The 20,082-nt window shown below is 38.8% G+C and overlaps 1 protein-coding gene across 1 annotated transcript in view; it reads left to right on the forward strand.

The window, feature by feature from the left end:
• Positions 1-18,055, forward strand: part of slc9a1a (solute carrier family 9 member A1a) — a 29,981-nt gene extending 11,926 nt beyond the window's left edge. Inside the window, exons 2-12 of the mRNA XM_056762196.1 lie at positions 996-1,456; positions 1,595-1,845; positions 3,576-3,793; positions 4,958-5,160; positions 9,745-9,834; positions 11,018-11,088; positions 11,308-11,484; positions 11,568-11,682; positions 11,776-11,874; positions 12,561-12,642; positions 14,084-18,055. Coding sequence (XP_056618174.1) covers positions 996-1,456; positions 1,595-1,845; positions 3,576-3,793; positions 4,958-5,160; positions 9,745-9,834; positions 11,018-11,088; positions 11,308-11,484; positions 11,568-11,682; positions 11,776-11,874; positions 12,561-12,642; positions 14,084-14,385 — 2,069 coding nt within the window. The 3' untranslated portion in view covers positions 14,386-18,055. The remainder of the gene's footprint in view (positions 1-995; positions 1,457-1,594; positions 1,846-3,575; positions 3,794-4,957; positions 5,161-9,744; positions 9,835-11,017; positions 11,089-11,307; positions 11,485-11,567; positions 11,683-11,775; positions 11,875-12,560; positions 12,643-14,083) is intronic.
• Positions 18,056-20,082: the final 2,027 nt, after the last annotated feature.

The raw sequence follows: 20,082 nt of genomic DNA on the forward strand, positions 1-20,082 counted from the left end.
AAGTCAATAGCTCCAAGACTTGGATGCGTTGACATCAGGTGCCCACATGATAAAATACCTTGCTATTTCAAACCGTACCATAGTAAACTGTATTCAGTGTTCTCAAACCTTATAGTATGTACTGTAGTATACGACAATATTTACTTAAATACATGCATTTTCTACTGTTATAAGTAATGTAATGTAACCGAATACTACAGCAAGATGTTTGATTGTCACAACACTGATGTTCAGTTGGAGGTCTGAAGACATTACGGACAGATCTGTTCTTTCCTCTGAGTCGTATATTCTTCCAGGCTTGACATGGTTTTAATTTAGCCGCTTGTCTCCTGGGACTGATCTCTGATCTGTGTGACAAACACATTCTGCACCTGCTTCACTATTACTGACTCAGTAGTGAATCATTTCACCTCAAAGACCCACTGCAGCAATATGACATCGCCTATAAATCAATACCTGGTAACAAAAAAAACTGGATGAATGTGAAGTGTGTGTTTCTGCAGTGCTACTGTAACCGCTTAGACTGAATTGAAGAAATAATAAGACGGTTATTAGCAACATTGATTGACAGTTTTGTTAGTTCCAGCTCAAACCACAGAATTGCAACTTGCAGTAGAACGAACACGCACTTCACTTCACAAGAAAGAAACGTTATTCCAGAGAAACGTTTTCTCTTTGTGCTGTGCTCGACCGGTTTCGGTGCCTTTCATCAGACTGATAGTGAACTTTGCTTGTGTGACGGTTAAGTGTTTTTGAGGTTGAGATGCTTGTCATTAATTTGTGAACTGGCATGAGTTAAGCCTTTTGTTTGCGTTGTGAAAACCTAACTCTTAAATAAACATGACATATTTGCAGTTTTCAAAGTTAGTGATGCACACAAATGCCTTTTGCAGCGCCATTATGCTCGCATGATGTGAAATTGGCACAACTATCACGAGATGCGAATTTTCCATTTTTGTTGTGCTTTTTTCTGACCCTTCTTTTCTCTCTCACAGGGTTTCATCTGATTCCACGAGTCTCAAATATCGTACCCGAGAGCTGTCTGCTCATCGTGGTAGGTCTGCTGATCGGTGGTCTTATTAAGTTGGTGGGCGAGGATCCCCCAGTGCTAAGCTCCAAGATCTTCTTTTTCTACCTGTTGCCTCCCATAATTCTGGATGCGGGCTATTTTCTACCGATGCGGCCCTTCACAGAGAACCTGGGCACCATCCTCATGTTTGCGGTGGTGGGAACTTTGTGGAATGCGTTCTTCATCGGTGGAGTGCTGTACGGCGTGTGTCAATTGAAGGGCGTTCACCTGGAGGACATGGACCTTCTGTCGTGTTTGCTGTTTGGCTCCGTCGTCTCTGCTGTAGACCCCGTGGCCGTCCTGGCCGTGTTCGAGGAGATTCACATTAATGAACTGCTCCACATCCTGGTGTTCGGAGAGTCTCTACTGAATGACGCCGTCACTGTGGTAAGTACATTTTGCAGACAAATTCGTTATTGATTTCATCCTATTTCCGTCCGTTACTTTTGATTATTTCTATACGGTGCAGATGATATGTACGGCCTTCATGTCTAATGAAGTGTGGATGTTGTTCCCGCTCTGCAGGTTCTTTATCATCTCTTTGAGGAGTTTAGTAGCGTGGGCAGCATCACTGTCACAGATGTGTTTCTGGGTATCGTATGTTTCCTGGTGGTGTCGTTCGGCGGCATCATGGTGGGAGCTATATATGGAATCCTGTCGGCGTTCACGTCACGCTTCACCTCTCACACCCGTGTCATCGAGCCGCTGTTCGTCTTCGTCTACAGCTACCTGGCGTATCTCTCCGCAGAGGTGTTCCACCTGTCGGGCATTATGGCGTAAGGTGTTTTGCAACAACTTGCCCGCTTTTCACTAGGAAATGTTGTATTACTAAAATGAAATGGATCACCAGATTCAAACTCACTTCATCAAAGGGATTTGTGATGTCATCTAAAAAGTAAATTTGTTTAAGAGGTGTATCCAGTTGTTCCATTCTAATGAAAGATGATCAGAAGATAAATATTATATTTGAAATATTGTGCAGTGATAATCCATACACAGTAAGAGCAACAGACACACATTTAGCTAGTGAATGAGGCCCATTTTAAGGTTTATGGTCATTTGAATGTGTCATTTAAAGCGCTTTAGGTGTCTTTTAGAAACATTTGCACAAAACTGCACACAATCTTATTTTATTTTTGATAATAAATCAATTGAAACCGATATCTCAGACTGAAAACATCCTGTGATTTATTGGCCTGTGCTGGCCCGTCACAGACAGAACTGAGATCTGATCAATAACCTAGTTTGCGTTTGCTTCATCTGCTTATGAAATAAAGCATGTCAGCGGCCTCTCAATACTTCAGTGCTATAAACAACTCTTGAGTTATGATGCAGTGACAGGAAATTCAGTGATGGAGCGAGTGTGCGATGTTGACGATAAGAGACCGTGCCGTACATCACCACACGTCTGAAGGTTTCCAACAGGCGAGGCTGGACAGGTCGAAATAACAGAATGCTCTGGAAATTATTATTTAAAATTCGGACAGATATTGATAATTTCTCTGCAGATAGCTGAGATACATCTGGCAGACATCTATTTAATGTTTGCATTTACATCTACAAGACATTGTGTGCTTATCTGCAGTACGTCTCTGAGACGTCACATAGACATCTAGAAGAGGTCTGTAAGATGTTTATGATTGAGAATGAATGTAAAACTTCTCTTTCTAAGACGTTTAGCAGATGTTTTTCAGATCTCCAGATCTTTAGCAGACGTCTTACACATGTACCTGTGCTATCTGGGTCAAGCAGACATTTCAGCTATAAAATATCATTTAGAAGGAAATGTACGTTAAAGCCACACCCAACTAGAATCCATGAAATGTTGTCACAAATGTTCACACCCATGAAAAGGGTCTTTTAGATGCGGCGTAAGAATGTTAAATGTTCAGCCCTGATGATGTTTTTGAGACCCACAGCGGTATGAGGCCTGTAAATTCATAGTAAGTCATACTTTCATTAGGTGGAGATTTCTAAAGAATCACACCCCCGTATGTCTGTGAACACTTTAAAATAATAATAAGTTGTCATGACCCCTGCTGCCTCTGATGGCGAATTTCACTGCAGGCAGAATTTATTCCTCACACGCTAAATGTGAACTGTTCCTTTCAGTGCTGTGTATGCTAATGCAATGCAATGCTAAGTCCCTGTACTGAACGGTAACCAATGACTGAAAGTGAAGCAATTTGCTATTGTCTCATCAGGACCCCGACAAAATCCTCCTTTAGTAAAGTCTTTCTTTACACATTGTCACATTCAAGTTTTTAGAATTGGATAGTAATATTTAAGAGCAATGAAGTGCTCATGGATTTAACACGGCTCACAAAAGTCTATTACAGAGTTCTTTGCTTCTTCTGATCATTTGTATTTACACTGTATGGTGTCATGCAACTTCAAAGACATTCATTGACGTGGATTCAGTTATATTTAGATTTGTGTTGCATCGTGATGATATTTTGATGTGTCGTGCACTTTGCAAGACGTAAACCTCTTCTTTTGTCTGCAGTCTGATCGCATGCGGTGCTGTCACGCGTCCCTACGTGGAGGCCAACATATCCCACAAATCCCACACAACCATCAAGTACTTCCTGAAGATGTGGAGCAGCGTCAGCGAAACGCTCATCTTTATCTTCCTGGGCGTGTCCACAGTGGCAGGGAAGCACAGCTGGAACTGGACATTTGTGATCTCTACGGTCATTCTCTGCCTGGTGGCCCGTGTTCTGGGTGAGTGAAACTCCTGACATCTGGTAGAATATCAACTAAACCTGTTCAGTCTCAATAAGAGACCTGTACGATTTCTCTCGGGGTCCTGATCAAACCGTCAGGCCTTTGACTGCGTCTTTATAAAGTTTCTTATCATTGGCATGTTTGTTGCCACACTGAAGTTAAAGAGATAGTTCAGTGGAAAACCAAAATGACCCTATGTTTGACCTGCCCTCAAAGCATCCTAGATGTATATGACTTTCTTTTTTCAGACGAATTTTAGACGGTCAGAGTTAACATGCCATTTATCTTAGCTCTTCCAAGCTTTAAAATGGGAGTGAAAGTGCATCCATCGATCAAAAAACTTTCAGGGTTCCTTTGGGTTAAAAAAGGCCTTCTAAAGAGAATCGATGCGTTTAAGAGAAATGTCCGTATTTACAACTTTATAAACTCTCATGCACTGGTGCTCATGTAGGGCGGACAATTGACAATACTGTTTATAAAGTAGTTTTTTGATCGATGGAAACAAGACATTGTGTGCTCATCTGCAATACGTCTCGGAGACATCTGCTGTCGGATGTCATGTAGTCATTAGGGTTGGGCGATGTCTACCAAAGTGGCATCGGATGATGACTACAGTGAAACATCGTGATGGACGATGACATCGCGGGGGCGACGTGGAGGAGTTATATCAGTTTGCTAGATGGCCATCTGCCTAAACATTAAAAACGAATATCTCAGGGCTTTGCGACCACTTTTCAAGACAACATACTTTTGGAGTCCATGAAATGCTCACACCTATGAACGGGTCTTCTAGGTGGCTGTCACACTTGCGGTTTAGTTTGAACAGGGCACGGTTCAAATGAAAAAAAGTGATGTAACGTTGTTTTTTGATCGCTGGATGCGCTTTTTGTAGACTCGAAATCTCATCCCCCCCATTCACTCCCATTATAAAGCTTGAAAGTCCCAGGATGAACGGTATTTTAACTCTTCTGAAAGAAGTAAGTCATATACACCTAGGATGGCTTGAGGGTGAGTGAAACATGGTGTACTTTAACTTGGCGCTATCAATATTTATTGACGTGAATGCAAATAAAAGAAATTATGAATTTACAATTCTAAAGGTTAACCTGGTGACCCGCGTATCACTGCTTGTGTTTGATTCAGTGTTTCATTTCTCCACAGGTGTCATCGGCTTGACCTTGGTGATCAATAAGTTTCGTATTGTGAAACTGACCACTAAAGACCAGTTTATCATTGCTTACGGCGGCCTGAGGGGGGCGATCGCGTTCTCTCTGATTTACCTCCTGGACAAAGACCATTTCACCAGGAAAGAAATGTTCCTCACGGCCATCATCACCGTCATCTTCTTTACTGTGTTTGTGCAGGTCAGTGTCCGTCGCTGTCTGTGCTCTTGTTGTCGCAGGTGTTTTAATTTTTTTTATTTTTTTATGCATTTGGCAGACGCTTTTATCCAAAGCGACTTACATTGCATATTCCTATACATTTGTTTCTTATAGGGATGAGTCACGAATTTCGAATATTCGATTAGTTTATTTAATTATAGAATTTCGAATAGTGTGTGCGATCTTAAAAAAATCACCGTGTTTTCACGCGTAATGCGTTCATGTAACCAAAGGGTGGCGCTGCCAATAACGACGGACCTAAAGGCTGTCAATCAAGAGACGATAGAGGAAAACATTTTCTCACAAGAATTTTTAGATTAAAAAATCTTATGGAGTTTGTACAGCCCGAGTTTACTGTTCGTCTATAAGAACAATCACTGCCACACTGGAGAAACTTTTTCATGACTTGAGTTGGTAATTCATGAAATCGCCTCCAAACTTTGTTAATAAATAATAAGTCATTCGGTTAATATGTTTTAACACGTTTTAAGTCTGGTCTAAAATCTTTATGGCTTTAATATATTTTCTTTGATCAATCACACTGTTTTTTAGTTGGTATAAATGTGCATGCTCATATTTTACAAGGAAATGTCCTAGCATTATGAGCGGTTGATGCTGATCGACGTACTGTTAATAAGTGCCGTCATTCGTTTTTTAATATATTAATGTTTCAGCACGTTATTTTAATGTATGGCTTGATTTAAGATTGTCTATTCCATAATACATAAAGCAGTGTGCGGTCATACGGATTTAAAGTGTAAATGTTCTCTCTCTCTCTCTGTTTGTGTGTGTAAAACTGTAAATGCGTCCATGTGGGGGAGGGGTGCAAATTTCGATAATTTTCGAATAGTTCTCATCGATCTTCGAATATTATTTTGCTTTAAATGCCCATCCCTAGTTTCTAAGTATGTGCAATCCCGTGGTATCGAACCTACGACCTTCCGTTGTTAACGCAATGCTCTTACCACTGAGCTTTAGGAAAGCTGATGGTTAAATGATGGTTTGTTGTATGGCAGTGCAGTGAGGGCTCTCTAATGTTGCTGTAGATACGGCTCTAAGATACGCCTGAGCTGCTGTGGAGAAAGTAACCCGCATCACTTTGGTTTGGATTGATTCGTATTATGATGTGATGCTTTCTGTGCTGAAACAGACCAGGACCAGCAGGAACTCTGTGTGTACGGTACACAGACCATAATGAGAAACAAGTGTGAGATGTTTATACTGCCAACAGGTGTTTTCTAATGGAGTGTGTAAAACTTATTATATGATGTTGTGAGATTTTAGTTTTGTGAGACAGTCAATGATGCACTTTGACATAGTTGGTGAAGCACTTGGTGTCAGTGGTCATGCACTTTGTCACAGTCGGCCACGCTCTTCGCCACAGACGAAGATGTGCTTGTCCCGCTTCTTCACTTCTTCGTTGTGCTTTGCTGCAATGACAACGCTGCCGTAATTGTAAATAATGTTCAAGGAAGTCGGAGACTGTGGTTTACTGTGAATATAAATGTGATTTACCTGATTTGTAGCATGTTTGTCAGTGGTGTGTGTTATACAAGAGCACCACAAGTGCCACACATGACTGATCTGGAGTCAGTTTTCATGTGTGGTCCAGAGACTCATTCCTGCAGAATTTGACACTGACACGATAAAAATATAAACACGCTTGAATAATGAATGAAAGAGTCGGTTTCAACATTTTAAATTAAATAAAAACGTTTAAATGGTCAGTATAGTTTAATGTTGGATTTTCTCTGGTCTTATTGATCTGTTTCATGAGATTATCTTCTTGTTAAGGACTCTGTACACACGCTGCCCAATCCGTTTTACAATCTTAAGCGTATTATTATTGTTTTAAAGAACATTTCTTGTTGGGACTAGCTTGGCTATCCAAAGACATTTTGGTTGTCGATTAGGGTGACCACCCGTCCCGCGTAGCGTGTGCGCGCGCACAGCGTTTGAAGCCCAATTCATGCGTCCCGCAAATTGAGACCGTGTCACGCATAATCAAAGCTTGCTCAAAAAAAAGTTGGTCGCTCTATATCCTCGAGCCCCAGGCAGCCAAACGAACATTACTTGACAGTTCAGCACGCTACTGTTGCCACACCCACCCATCAGTTGAACTGCTGACTAGGTTGTTCCGTTGTTGTTGTCATGACAGCGCGCGCACATGCACACACTGGGAAGGAACTTTTAGATGCGCGACCAATTTGAAAAATGGAGAAAGAGACTGAGTCTGAGCCAGGGCCGATTCTAGGTTTTCAATATACGGGGGGCTCAGCCTCCAATGAGGATATATATATAGAGAGAGAGAGAGACTCTAATCACCATATATTGTATACGTTACTAAAATAAATCATTAAGAAAGAATATGCAGAAAAGCATAAATACAAGTTATTGTTATTCAAATGAATATCACATTAATCGGTCAATCTGCAACATTTATATTTCAAAGTGACAACAACAGCCACAATCCATAAAATAAATGTCACAATCAACTGCAGAATCATTATTTAGTAACAATAACTTATGGTGCTTTCATTTCGCTTGAGGTTACGTTAACAAAGTTAACGAGAGGTGAACGCACATAAAACTTTTAAACAGTGGATGGGAAAGGGTCTTGTATCGCTTCCACATCATATTAAGATGCATTTATAACAAAGAATGGCAAAAATGCAGATGTCATGTTAATGAACACACCTTGTAAAGTTACTCTGCTAATGACGTTAACTCCAATGTGCTACTGTGTGAACTGAAGAATGCGCTAAATAAAGCAGCCTAACGCCGTTTTCATAATAAGAGTTTTAAAGGGGGCTATAAAGCGATCTCGAATTCTTGTACAGATTACATTACACACAATATTTTAGGGGGGCTGAGCTAGAACTTTAGGGGGGCTTTAGCTCCCCTAAAAAGGGCCTAGCAACGCCACTGGTCTGAGCCATTAATTAAAAAGAGAAGGTGTGGGTACAAGAAAGACTGGGAAAATAAAATAGCTAAAGTAAATCGTAAGTGGAAGTGCATTTGTCAATTCATTGAATGTTCAAAATATTGTGAATCTTTATTTAAAAAAATATACATTGGCTGGCCTATTCAAGAGCATACATCAGCAATTACACATGTTTAGGGGAATAGGGCATTATTAATATACCATGTAAGGTGGTATGTGCTAGAAATGGGTAAACCACTAGTGAGTCTGTCCGGGGGGTGGGGGCACCGCCGCGCCAGGCAGTGTCCCACATTGTCCCTCAGAAACATACCCCTTGTCCCCCCTTCGGCTTATTAGCAGGTGGTCACCCTATTGTCGATACAGGTGTGGTTTACATTGAGTTCTTCCTCCACATGAGCTGTTCACAGGTATTGGTTGGCAGGTTGAGATGGTTTGGTTCTGGCAGGGATGACGGTGCATTTGTTATCACCATCTGCGGCATAGTGTGTTCTCAACTAGCTTCCGACCTTGAGGAAAATCCTGCCACCTCGAAAAATGTAAACGTAAGAGGCTGCAGTGCTTCCCTCCTGTCCTTAATGTTTGCTTGGCACAGTATGACAAATCCTGATGTTCACCAGCGATGACACGCTATGAATTACAGCTCCTTCCTCATGGACGGGAAGTGCCGGCGGTCTTCTGCTCTTTAAACGGTCTAGACCGGTGGTCTTCAACTACTTTTCTTTGAGGGCTAGATTCCAAAAGTATAAATAGGATGCAGGCCTGTTTTTTACCATATCCTGATTTCTTCTGTTATTTTGTATTTCTGTTATTTATTACATTTTGTTCCTTTTATACTGTTTTTATTACGGTTACTTATAGGCCATATTCTTAAAACATGCACACAAATATTGCATCCAGTATTTGTGCCTTTACATGAGGGACATGTAAATTGTATTTTATATTCCTTAATGCGTTTCTTTTCCCCAAAATTGCTACTAATTTCCTCACCCACAGTCCTCCAGTACATCCTAGATGTGGGTGGCATTGTTTTTTATGAAGATATTTATGAATATGTTTGGTTGAATTAATTAAAGTTCAATCAAAAGTAGATAAGGTAAATACATTCAATAAAAAACTAATCCCGGCCCCTTGTGGCGTTAAATTAGCGTTTTATAAAGCTAGTCAATTGATCTGTGCACTGAACGGCATTATCACATCTACGGGTGAATTCCAATCACATTCATGTGCCTCACGCACTTATAGGTCAGATCATTTGTATAGTGTGAGTTCTGGTGGAGATGAACAGCTGTTTTTCATACTTTTTTAGTTTCTTGGACTGACCGATCAAATCGCTTAATAAGCCATAAATGAGCCGCGGTAATTACTTTCGTATTGAATGTAGCAGTGTTTTGGACTTTTAAAGATGTGCTGTCTCAGGAGGACGTGCATTTAAAGCACACCATTCTTAAAGTCTCTTATTTTAAATGTTAAGGCCCCGTTTGGATGCATGTTATCACAGATGTGTAGACTGTGAAACTTCATTGCTCTGGGATCATGGTGTGGTTTGAATGTTGTTCACATTTAAATTGGATTGCATGTGACGCACATGATGATTTCTATGTTTTGTCTCTTTGTTTTGGCAGGGTATGACCATTCGACCTCTGGTTGACCTTCTGGCGGTGAAGAAAAAACAAGAAACCAAGCGATCTATCAACGAAGAGATTCACACACAGGTTCAACTCATTTCTCAAATCATCTCTAACGCCATTCTCGGTGAAATCACTAGATGACGTTTCTAGAGTTAACAAACATAAATATTGTGCAGACATGCTGCGTTAAAGAGATTTGTCTGGTATCATTTATGCTATGTCATGTTTTTAAAACCCGTATGGGTCTCATTCTTCAGTGTAACACAAAGAAGATATCATTTAAGGATGGTCTCCTTGATTTTGTATTCACACAATGGAAGTCAGTAGGGTCCCCATTGTTGCTTACCAACATTCTTCAACATTCAGATTGTGTTTGAGCACCACCGGGTGGCCGAGCTTTGCAATTGTTTTCAGTTAAGACTGCTCAAACAAGCATTTAGTCCAAGCTTTAGTGTTACCCGCACCATGCTGGAGTTATTAATAATAAAGTACAGTAAGAATCATTGCTTTACAGTGTTGGAAATCTAAGAATCTGGAGTCAAATGTCCTGGTGCATTATGGGAGTGAGACTTTAGGTCTTCAGTTCACTTAACCGTCTTGAAAATCAGGTCACGATGCTAGAAGTTAGAATTTTGAAACAGAGACACATTCTTGACAGGTTTAGTGAGGAATTTAAGCAGACCTACAGGATCCAGCCAGTTTAGTCGTTTTGTCGTGTGGGCTCATCTGACCATCTGCAGATGTCTAGATAGAACTCGAAACACATATACAGAACAGATCTTTGCTATTGGGAAGTTTGTGTGCATGAAAAACTCCTTTAAATACTTTATCTCACTATCAACTATAATTCTCGACGTGTGTCTGTATCCAAGAAGGATGAGCGTACTATTGTCACAATCTCTATTATATTCAATGTAAATACATTTATATGTAATATAAATATTTTGTAGGTATTATTACAGCTTTTTCTTTTGACAGCGTATTTGCTCAACTAGTTTTGTGAATGTTTTACTGGAAAAGAGTAGGAGGCTTTTTGTTATCCGAACCAAGCGTTGGTTCACAAATCTCAATTTATTCATCACTTATAAAACTGATTGTTGCTATGGTGACGTCTGTTTGAGTGCGTCTCATGACGGGGACGGGCAAAAATTTCTTTCGTTCTCGTCTGTCATCCTTCTGTCGGCAGTTCAGCTTTTCCTACACTGATATTCTCAGATGTTGTTGTTTGTTTTTAATAAATCGAGATCTGTCGTGTTGGTGTCTTTAGTTTTTGGACCACCTGCTGACTGGCATCGAGGACATCTGTGGACATTACGGACATCATCACTGGAAAGACAAGTATGTTTCATTTAAATGTGAAGAGTTTATGAAATGTTTTTCTCTTTGTGAGAATTGTGTTATTATGTAGCATAACGCAGTCAGAATCATCAGAATCTCCACACTGATCTTCAGACGTGTTGGATCAATTTAAGACTCCGATTCAATGTCTCTGTGTCTTATCTGTCTCTGAAGCTCCAGCGCTCAAATCAAAGCTCACCCCTTCCTTCCTCTTTTCAGGCTGAACCGCTTCAATAAGAAGTATGTGAAGAAGTGTCTGATAGTGGGGGAGCGTTCAAAAGAACCGCAGCTCATTGCTTTCTACCACAAGATGGAGTTTAAACAGGCCATCGAGCTGGTGGAGAGCGGCGGCGCTTCAAAACTTCCCTCTGCTATGCCATCCACCGTATCCATGCAGTGAGTGAAACCTGACGTCTACATTTGCATGCGAGCGTAAGTGAATATCACATTGTAGTGAACTTTATTGAAATGTCTTCAAGAAACATCCAACCCAAGAAGGCGACTCAGGAGAGAGCGCTGCCTCAGGTCTCTAAAGCCCGCGAGGAGGAGATCCGAAAGATCCTGCGTACAAACCTGCAGAAGACCCGTCTGAGGGTGAGCACGCATCACTTCCTGTTCTGTCTTCACGTGACTAACACCTTGATTGATATCACGTGATAAATCTTCACTCTCTTCTGTGTTTTTTAGCTGAGGTCGTACAATCGACACACTCTGGTGGCTGATCAGGATGAGGACGGATGGGATGATTTCCTAATTAAACGCAACAGGATTAAGGATCTGGAAAAGGTTTGATGCTCGCCGATGGCAGATGAATGAGATGATAGTTGGTCAATATGAGATTAAGACTTGGCTTACATGAAACTTACATTCGATTCAAGCAGTTTTGCGAACATGTTATATATTAATTAGATTTTTGTCTATTGACAAATGTACGTACTTGGCACCGTGCGTAAAAATCTTTCTTGTAATATTTGTTGGTATTGTTTTTCCAATACATTTATCTAAATATCCTTAAATCATGATATATTGACTTGAGAAGCAAATAATCTTTGAAGAAATTGAGAAATCTAGCACGATTGTTATAATTTTTCTCAAAACTAGATGCTGAAGCTGTTTGCCAGTGGGCTTTCAAAGGTTTTATTCAAAAGGAAAAGCAAACTTATTTTTTATTCTTACCCTGCTGGCAAACACCTTTCTCTTGTTTAAAGCAAAAACACCGTAACATATTTATCAGATTTCGCTGAAATCAAGATGCTTGGGTCGTTTTGCAACTCAAGGCATTAAATCTTGTTTTACATTTACATTTATGCATTTGGCAGAAGCTTTTATCCAAAGCGATTTACGTTGCATTATAATTTACATTTTGTATGTCTGGAAAATTGAGTTGGAATACAAAACAAAAAAATTAAAATTTGCAGTGTTATGTAAAAGCAGTTGCGTAATTGTTTGTCGATTTATTTATTTGTCTGTAGATATCACACGTGACTAATCACCTCACCGTTCCAGCTCCGCCCCCTGATTCACCGACCATCGCACGAGCGCGTCTGGCTTCTGGTGAGGTTTATTTATTCTGCTGTAACTGAGGATCCCTTTTGACTTCTGAGTGTTCTCATCTGTCACTCTTAAGTGAAAGTTTCATCATTTCAGCTCAATGTCTTTAACTCCAGACAGTTGTAATGAATTGCATGTTAGGGAGATTAGAGGTGGTATCACAGCGCCCACTACTGATAGAGTTCAGCTGAGCATTCTGGACAGAAAACCATTATGGGAACCCAGGATTTTATATCTTAACAGACATCATTTAAAAAGTAAAAGGAATGAAAATATGGTATCTGGTGAAGTTGACGGTCTCGTCACACAACGCTTAATAGGGATCCCAAAGCTAGAATACATTTCTACTCCTAATAATGGCAAACATACTTTGATCTATACACCTAGAAAAATCTCCCAAATGTTCAATTTTCATACCAATGGGATCAGATTTATGCCTGTTTTTGTTCTTATTCTTTGCTTGTTTACTTTTTTAAGATCCACCAATGTGCTTCTAAAATCATTTCTCCTTAAAGCATGTTTTATTCATTTTTGCTGGGTCTAAACATGTAAGAGACCATTTTATTCAGTTAAAACTGAATTCAGGTTACTTTTGGGTAACACTTTCCTTGAAGCATGTATGTATTATGCCTTTTAAAGCCTTTTAATGCACCTTTTAATTCATTGTAATGTCTTATAAATACTTATTACAGTTAAAGGTACAGTTTGTGAGAATTTTGCAGTAAAATACCTCTAGCCAGTGTTATATATATCTTACAATATCTCAAATGTTTCAACTGCTATTAAATCCTGAGGTAAACCGGGGCCGTTTAGTTGCCTGTCAATGGCGTCATATCCGCGTTACCCTTTGTTACCGCATTTACTGACCTATCAAGCGTGTGTACAACAATGTAGTAGACAGATAAGGAAGTAGTTTGTACCATCGGTCCGTCTAGCATTATTGCAAATGATGTGGGTACTTTCAAAATAACTTTTACTATGATTGATTTGAACTCTTAAAACTGCGCAGTGTTATCACACCATTGAATTGGACAATTACTGTAACATCAAGCCACGCGATTGTTGTTGTTTTGATCGTGAGCCCTCTAGCGGAGATTTCTACAAACTGTACCTTTAATACATAATAACGCTTAGCAATTCATTGTTACACTACACATTTTAAATTGGTTATACTTCTTTACAACTACATATAATGCAATGCAACACACATAATGGAAAATAATAATGCATTTTACCCTTTAATAACTTTTTTTTTTTTTTCTTATAATGGATTATACACGCATACTTCAAGGAAAGTTTTCTCATCCTGAAAAAGTCACAGAAAGTGACACCAACAAGACAAACTTCGGAATTAAGAAACTTTGCATGTTGCAGTAGTTAGAGAAAAAAAAAAGTATAATCTGAGATAAAATTGTGTATTGAAGTATTATTTCCCCTGCCACAGACCCCCAAGCCTGGGGCAACAAACATGTGACCGAGGACATCAAACCTGTGACCGGGGGCATCCCTACCATCAAGGTGGAACTGGCATCTCCGCAGTCTCCAGAGTCTGTCTGTGTGGTGGATGAATTCAAGAAAGACAGCAATGAGCAGGAGGACGGTCTGGTCATGAAACCCATGTCTCTGGTCTCAAAGAAAGACGGGACCGGCGAGGACGACATAGAGCCGCAGCAGCGTCTGCAGCGGTGTCTGAGTGATCCGGGACCCAGCGCTGAGGAGGAGGAAGATGAGCCCTTCCTCCCGTGAGCCAGCCGATGGCCGTTATTGAGAGGCTGAGGGATCCCTCAGCTTCCTCTGAGACGCACGAGACTTACAGAGCGTCTTTATATCACACGCGAATGGAGGACAGATTTATTCTGCAGGAAGCCAAATTAAGAACGTCAGGGAGAGGAAAGAGACGAACCAAAAATAAAATAAAAACGAGCGATCAAAATCAGCCATTTATTGTTTATTAAATTATCTTCTTTTTTAACTCGACACCATGTCGTAACCAGAAACAGTGTGGCAACGATAAAAACATGGATAAAACAAACGCTAACAGTTCAAATTCGCTCTGTATGACTTGTGAATGTTTATTTTCAGAGCCGGTAGAAGTCTTTGATTTGAACACCCAGAGTACACACACAGTGTTAAATAATGAGTGCACTCACAATAAAAGTGTGCAAAATGCATTTCAAAATTGAATGAAATATGAGTGAATGCAAAAACGTGAGTCTTACACGGCAGACATTATATGTCAAATTCAGCGTTTCTCAGTTCGATCTTGTCGCATCACGTCTGGTTAAGACAAGGTGTAGTTTAGTTTTGTTGCGGGATAAACACATTAATGATGGAGAAGAGATCTATGCATTACCAAAGGTTGGCACTGTTTAATTTCACACTAGATTCAGGTTATTGTTGTTTTTAAAGCATCGATTGCATACATTACACTTTTGTGTTTTTTAGGACATGAGTTGCCTTGATTTTTTTTATTTGATCAGGAGTGAATTATGTTTTCTGTTTGACCTGGAGGGTTTTAAACTTCAGGAGCAATATAAAACGAGACACGTTATTGCCTTTGTATATTTGTGGGACGTGTGCAGGACCATCAGAAATATCTATCTGAACCACCAGTTTCATATGTTGTGAGCTGTTTGTTTGTACTTTATTTAATGACAAAGATGATTTTCGTGGAATTATTCTGCTTTCCCTTTAAAAGCACTTGAGCGCTTTGGTCATGACAACACAGAGAGTGATCTTATACTCTGAACGCTGCGTTAAAGGAACAGTTCATCCCAAATCAAAAATTCAGTCATTATTTACTCGCTCTCAACCCTGCATGCTGTTTTTTTATTGCAGGAGACACTTAAGAATTAAGGTGCTAGCAACGCCAATATCATGCTTTTTATTCCCTGCGATCACAAACAGCAAATGTTAAGCTCACGTGCATGCAAGATGCTTTAAAGCACCCATAAATGTAAAAACACGTTTATTTTCAGGGGAAAACGGTAGATGGGTTTTAGATATTCATGAGGGCCAGTAAATAATGACAGAAGTATACATTTGCTCCTTCACAACATTTGCACCGAGTGAACTAGCGCTCTCCTTTAGATGAGGAGATCCAGACATGTCCTTGTTCCATTCTCCCAGTGCAGGACGTATTTTAAAATGAATTTATAAAACATATAATGTATCCCAATCTATTTTGCATGCACAGAGAGTAGACTAGACGTATTTTATTGTGAGCTATGTTGAAAAAAATCAATATATTTTACATGTGAACTCTAAAGATCCATTGATGTCTATGATGTGCTTTGAAGTATTAATGCCAACAGACTCAAAGTCCTTTCTTCAAACTTTCTGTGCTTGTTTTGCCTTCGTGTATGATTCTTTTGCCTTTAAAATAGATGTCTGTGTCACCTTGGTGTGAAAAGTGCCGGTTCATTCTAAGAGGCAGACTTATGTTGGTCCTGTTTATTTAACCTTACTCAGAACGTAGAGTCCATTCCAGGTCGAGTAGTCGTGATGTGAACAGACTTCGGTATTCACGAGAGTTTTCAGTTCACATTATATTTCGTTCTTGAAACAGAGCTACTTACTTATATAATACCAAAAAAAATTATTTAAATGATATTTTGCAGTGACTGTGCCGGGTTTGGGAGAATATCAAGAGTAGAATTGAGCTAAATGCCTTTTTAAAACGTGTTAAATAGAGCTGAAACACTTGACAAACACTCAGTAGAGAGGTGTGGATTATGCCGACATGTGTAAACAACACATTTAAATCCAGTGGAAATATGCAGGTGTGGATGGTGTGGGTTGGCCCTCTGGCTCTTTCTGGGGTTGGTTTTGAATGCGGGTGTTCTCAGTATTAATAAGTGTGGTTATAAATTGGATTTGCATATCGACTCGTCTGATTCTTTTATTTTCCTTTTATCTTTTAAATATCTCAGTCTTGAGGTTAGAATTTTCTTGTTATATGCATTTAATTAATGCCTCTCTGTGAGGTGCCTCGGAAAACATCCTTTACTTGATATTTGATTTATAACAGCTTTATTTTGCAATGCCTTATTTTGCCTTCAGTTGCCTTTTGAGTTTGTTTTTACAAATGAATGTTTTGTGGGTTTTGTGCGTCTGTTGTGCATGCTTGTAAGCGGAAGCTGCTGTGTGTAAGATTTGTGTGTTCATCTATAGACCAGTGCGGGTTTTGAACACGGATTTTAAAATCTTAAATCTTCCAGATGCTTCATATGACCGTACATGCTCTTTATTTCTCATATCACTGCTTATTGTTTAGTTGTTTGTTTGTATTTTTAATAGGAAGTGATGTAAAATGCAGACAAAGGTACAAATGTGCCTTTTTTTTGTGTCAAGACGTGTTAATACTTGTCCTGGTTGTGCTTACTTTATTCTGACAGGCAAAAAGCATGTGATTTAATCCCAAACTTTATCTTTAGTTTCAGAATTTATTCATGGGGTGAAATTAGGGTTTTATATTGGTTTAGGATTATTAGTGTTGAACTGGATTTTAAAGGTTGTGTATTATTTCTGTGCTATATAGGACCATCTAATGGATAATAAATAACTAAACTAAAGAAACGTTCAGACAAAGTTTGAATGTTGACTTGACAAAGCTGTGGCAGAAAAATGTTAGAGAAGCCCTGAAGTTTATTGGTCATAATTGGATGTTGCAATGTGCCATGTTCGTCGAGTGAAAGCTTTAGGAGTTTAACTTGGGGGAAATTTTGTTTTGTAGTTCATAAAAACGATGAAAAGAGTCCAATTTCAAACACACCCGTGTTCAACCAAACAAAAGCTGTTGGTTAAACAAACTTGGTTTAAACCTTGGAATTTTATTATTGGAACTTAAATTAAACGCTTTTAACTCTGAAATGTACTTTCTTTATTATTTCTTATTGAAATTCATTCAAATGTTCGTGAAATTTGCTCTGTTTTCACAAGGACACCAAATTCACAGTAAAGAAGCAGTTTGCATGTGTGAAGGGCTGAAGAGTTTTGGTTGGTGTGCAGTATGGTAACTGTTGGCTTGTTTTCTCTGTGTTCCAGTAGACCTTGAAGACGTGTCATCTCTTGTCTGTCTGTGTTACTCTTCATTCAGTCTGGAGGCAAAAGCACTTTATCATAAGAGAACCTTTAAACCATTTAAAATATAGCAATAACTAAAGCCATTCTGTGTGAATATATGGTTATCTCTGATGAGAAGAGCAGATGTTTACTGATGGCGTTGTTGTGTTTGGGTTTACTGATGTGCTTTGTTTAGACATGTTTCAGCGTGATGTTTGTCTGAATGTTCCTTATCTATTGTTAAAGTAAATCTAGCCCTCTTTTGACTGGACTCGACTGATATTGTGCTTATATTCTCCATCAAATATTTATTTTATATACAATGGGAAATAAAATCTATATCAAAATGTAAGCGAATGTGACACTTCACTGTTTTGTGGCCTGTAGCTTCTGCATCATTGCATTCTGACAACTAACAAACAGTTTTTGTCCTGGAAGATAAAGCGAATAAAGTTCATTTGTTAAAAGAATGCATTTCACCCTTCCATTCATTTTATTGTAGGTTGATTTACTGAACTGATGTTTCAGGTTTAAACCAGCAGAGAGAACCCACGTTTCTCCAGTCGACATGTGCGAGGTATGTTATGTGTGACACACAGACTTCTCCAGAATGACGTCATCTGTTTTATTGCAAGGCCTGCAGAATTGCGTTGCAGTTTTATTTACCCTCGCAGGATTTACGAAATTCTGATATTGAACAGTAAAAATAACAGATAAATACTTAATATATGAAAAGCTTCAATCATAATATTTGTTATAATGTTTCACACTATTACATTTAGATTTTGAGCCCAACTAAGGCAGGCAGCATTTACATTATATCATCTAGTTTATTTTTTGTTCATTTAATGTTGATTAATGGATTATTTATTCTATAATATGCAATGCAAAATTACAACTACAACATGAGATTTGTGACTGGTGTATGATTTCAAATAAATTAAATAGGTTGGACGAAAATATGTATGTATAAAACTCAAATAATTGTCAAATACTAAGTTATGAGTGTCTATATTTTACAGCCGAACTTTAACTCTTGATGACGGTGTGATTGACGCTTGAAGTGATAATTTACCCAAATTATAAATTGCTATCATAGACTAACCATCTTGTCATTTAAATCTTGTATGACTTTTCTGGAATACAACAAAGGAAGATATTTTGAAGAAAGTTGTAACCGAACAGCGCTGGACCCCATTCACTTCTATGATAATGACACAAAACCAATGCAAGTGAACGGATGGCTGTTAACAACATTCTTCAAAATATCTTCTTTTGTGTTCTGCAGAAGAAAGAAAGTCATGCAGGTTTGACATGACAAGAGGGCGAGTAAATGATGACCGGGAGACCCTTTATATCTATCAGACTTTAAAGTCTGGATTACTCTTAAAAAAACTCCACAGGGCTGAGAATATAGACTTTAATGTGTATTTATTTCTGTTTGGGTGTCTGTTCAATAGCTGTGACTCATTGGCTTGTCAGTTTTTTTCTGCTAAAGAGAAGCCGAGCCGTGAAGCTTGATACGCTCGAGTGAGGATAATGTGACCTATTTGCATCAAAATCTGCTTATTTTCCTCTGATTGTTCTGGAGTGTTTAGAGAAATGTGATATTGAGATCCCATTACTGAGATATTCAAATAATAAATCTGAATACGCCGCTGTGAAATATAGATGAGCAGTTTATTCTTTATTTCAGAGAAATTGGTTTTAGGGATATTTATGTCATTGAGCATTAAGAGTATTGTCGTTTTCAATCAATAGTGCTATACACGTCTATTAAACTATACAAATAAAAGTATGCTTTCAGTCTAATTTTTATGTCTTTTTGGGCTATCACAACATCCGTTTTCACGTCACGGCCAAAGCACTTCGCGACGACGATATTGTGACGGTATTTTTTTGCAAATGACCAAATTCAACTCTTCATTCATATTTAATTTTATGCTTTTTTGGCAAACAAATTACAATTAAAAGGCAAAGCGAGTGCTGCATTATATACAATATTATGATATGTGCAGAAGTGATATGGTATCGATAGTTATAGGTATTGATATATAAAATATATCACGGTTATTGGCAATAATGGGATGCAGTGACGTCTTTCCCATTGAAATAAAACACAAGTATACAACATTTACATTTAGTAATTTGGCAGACGCTTTTATTCAAAGCGACTTACATTGCTTTATCCTATACATTTTGACATAGGTATTTGCAATCCCCAGAGATCGAACCCACAACCTTGCGCTGTTAACGCCATGCTCTTACAACTGAGCTACAGGAAAGCGGGCTATAGGCTTCTAGTACTTAGTACGTAAAATATTCCTAAAAAGTTTACTTTATATAAGGGAAAACATGATGCTTAAAACAGTTTATGCT

Source organism: Triplophysa dalaica, chromosome 12 (genome assembly GCF_015846415.1).
Source record: "Triplophysa dalaica isolate WHDGS20190420 chromosome 12, ASM1584641v1, whole genome shotgun sequence".
NCBI classification, from domain to species: domain Eukaryota; kingdom Metazoa; phylum Chordata; class Actinopteri; order Cypriniformes; family Nemacheilidae; genus Triplophysa; species Triplophysa dalaica.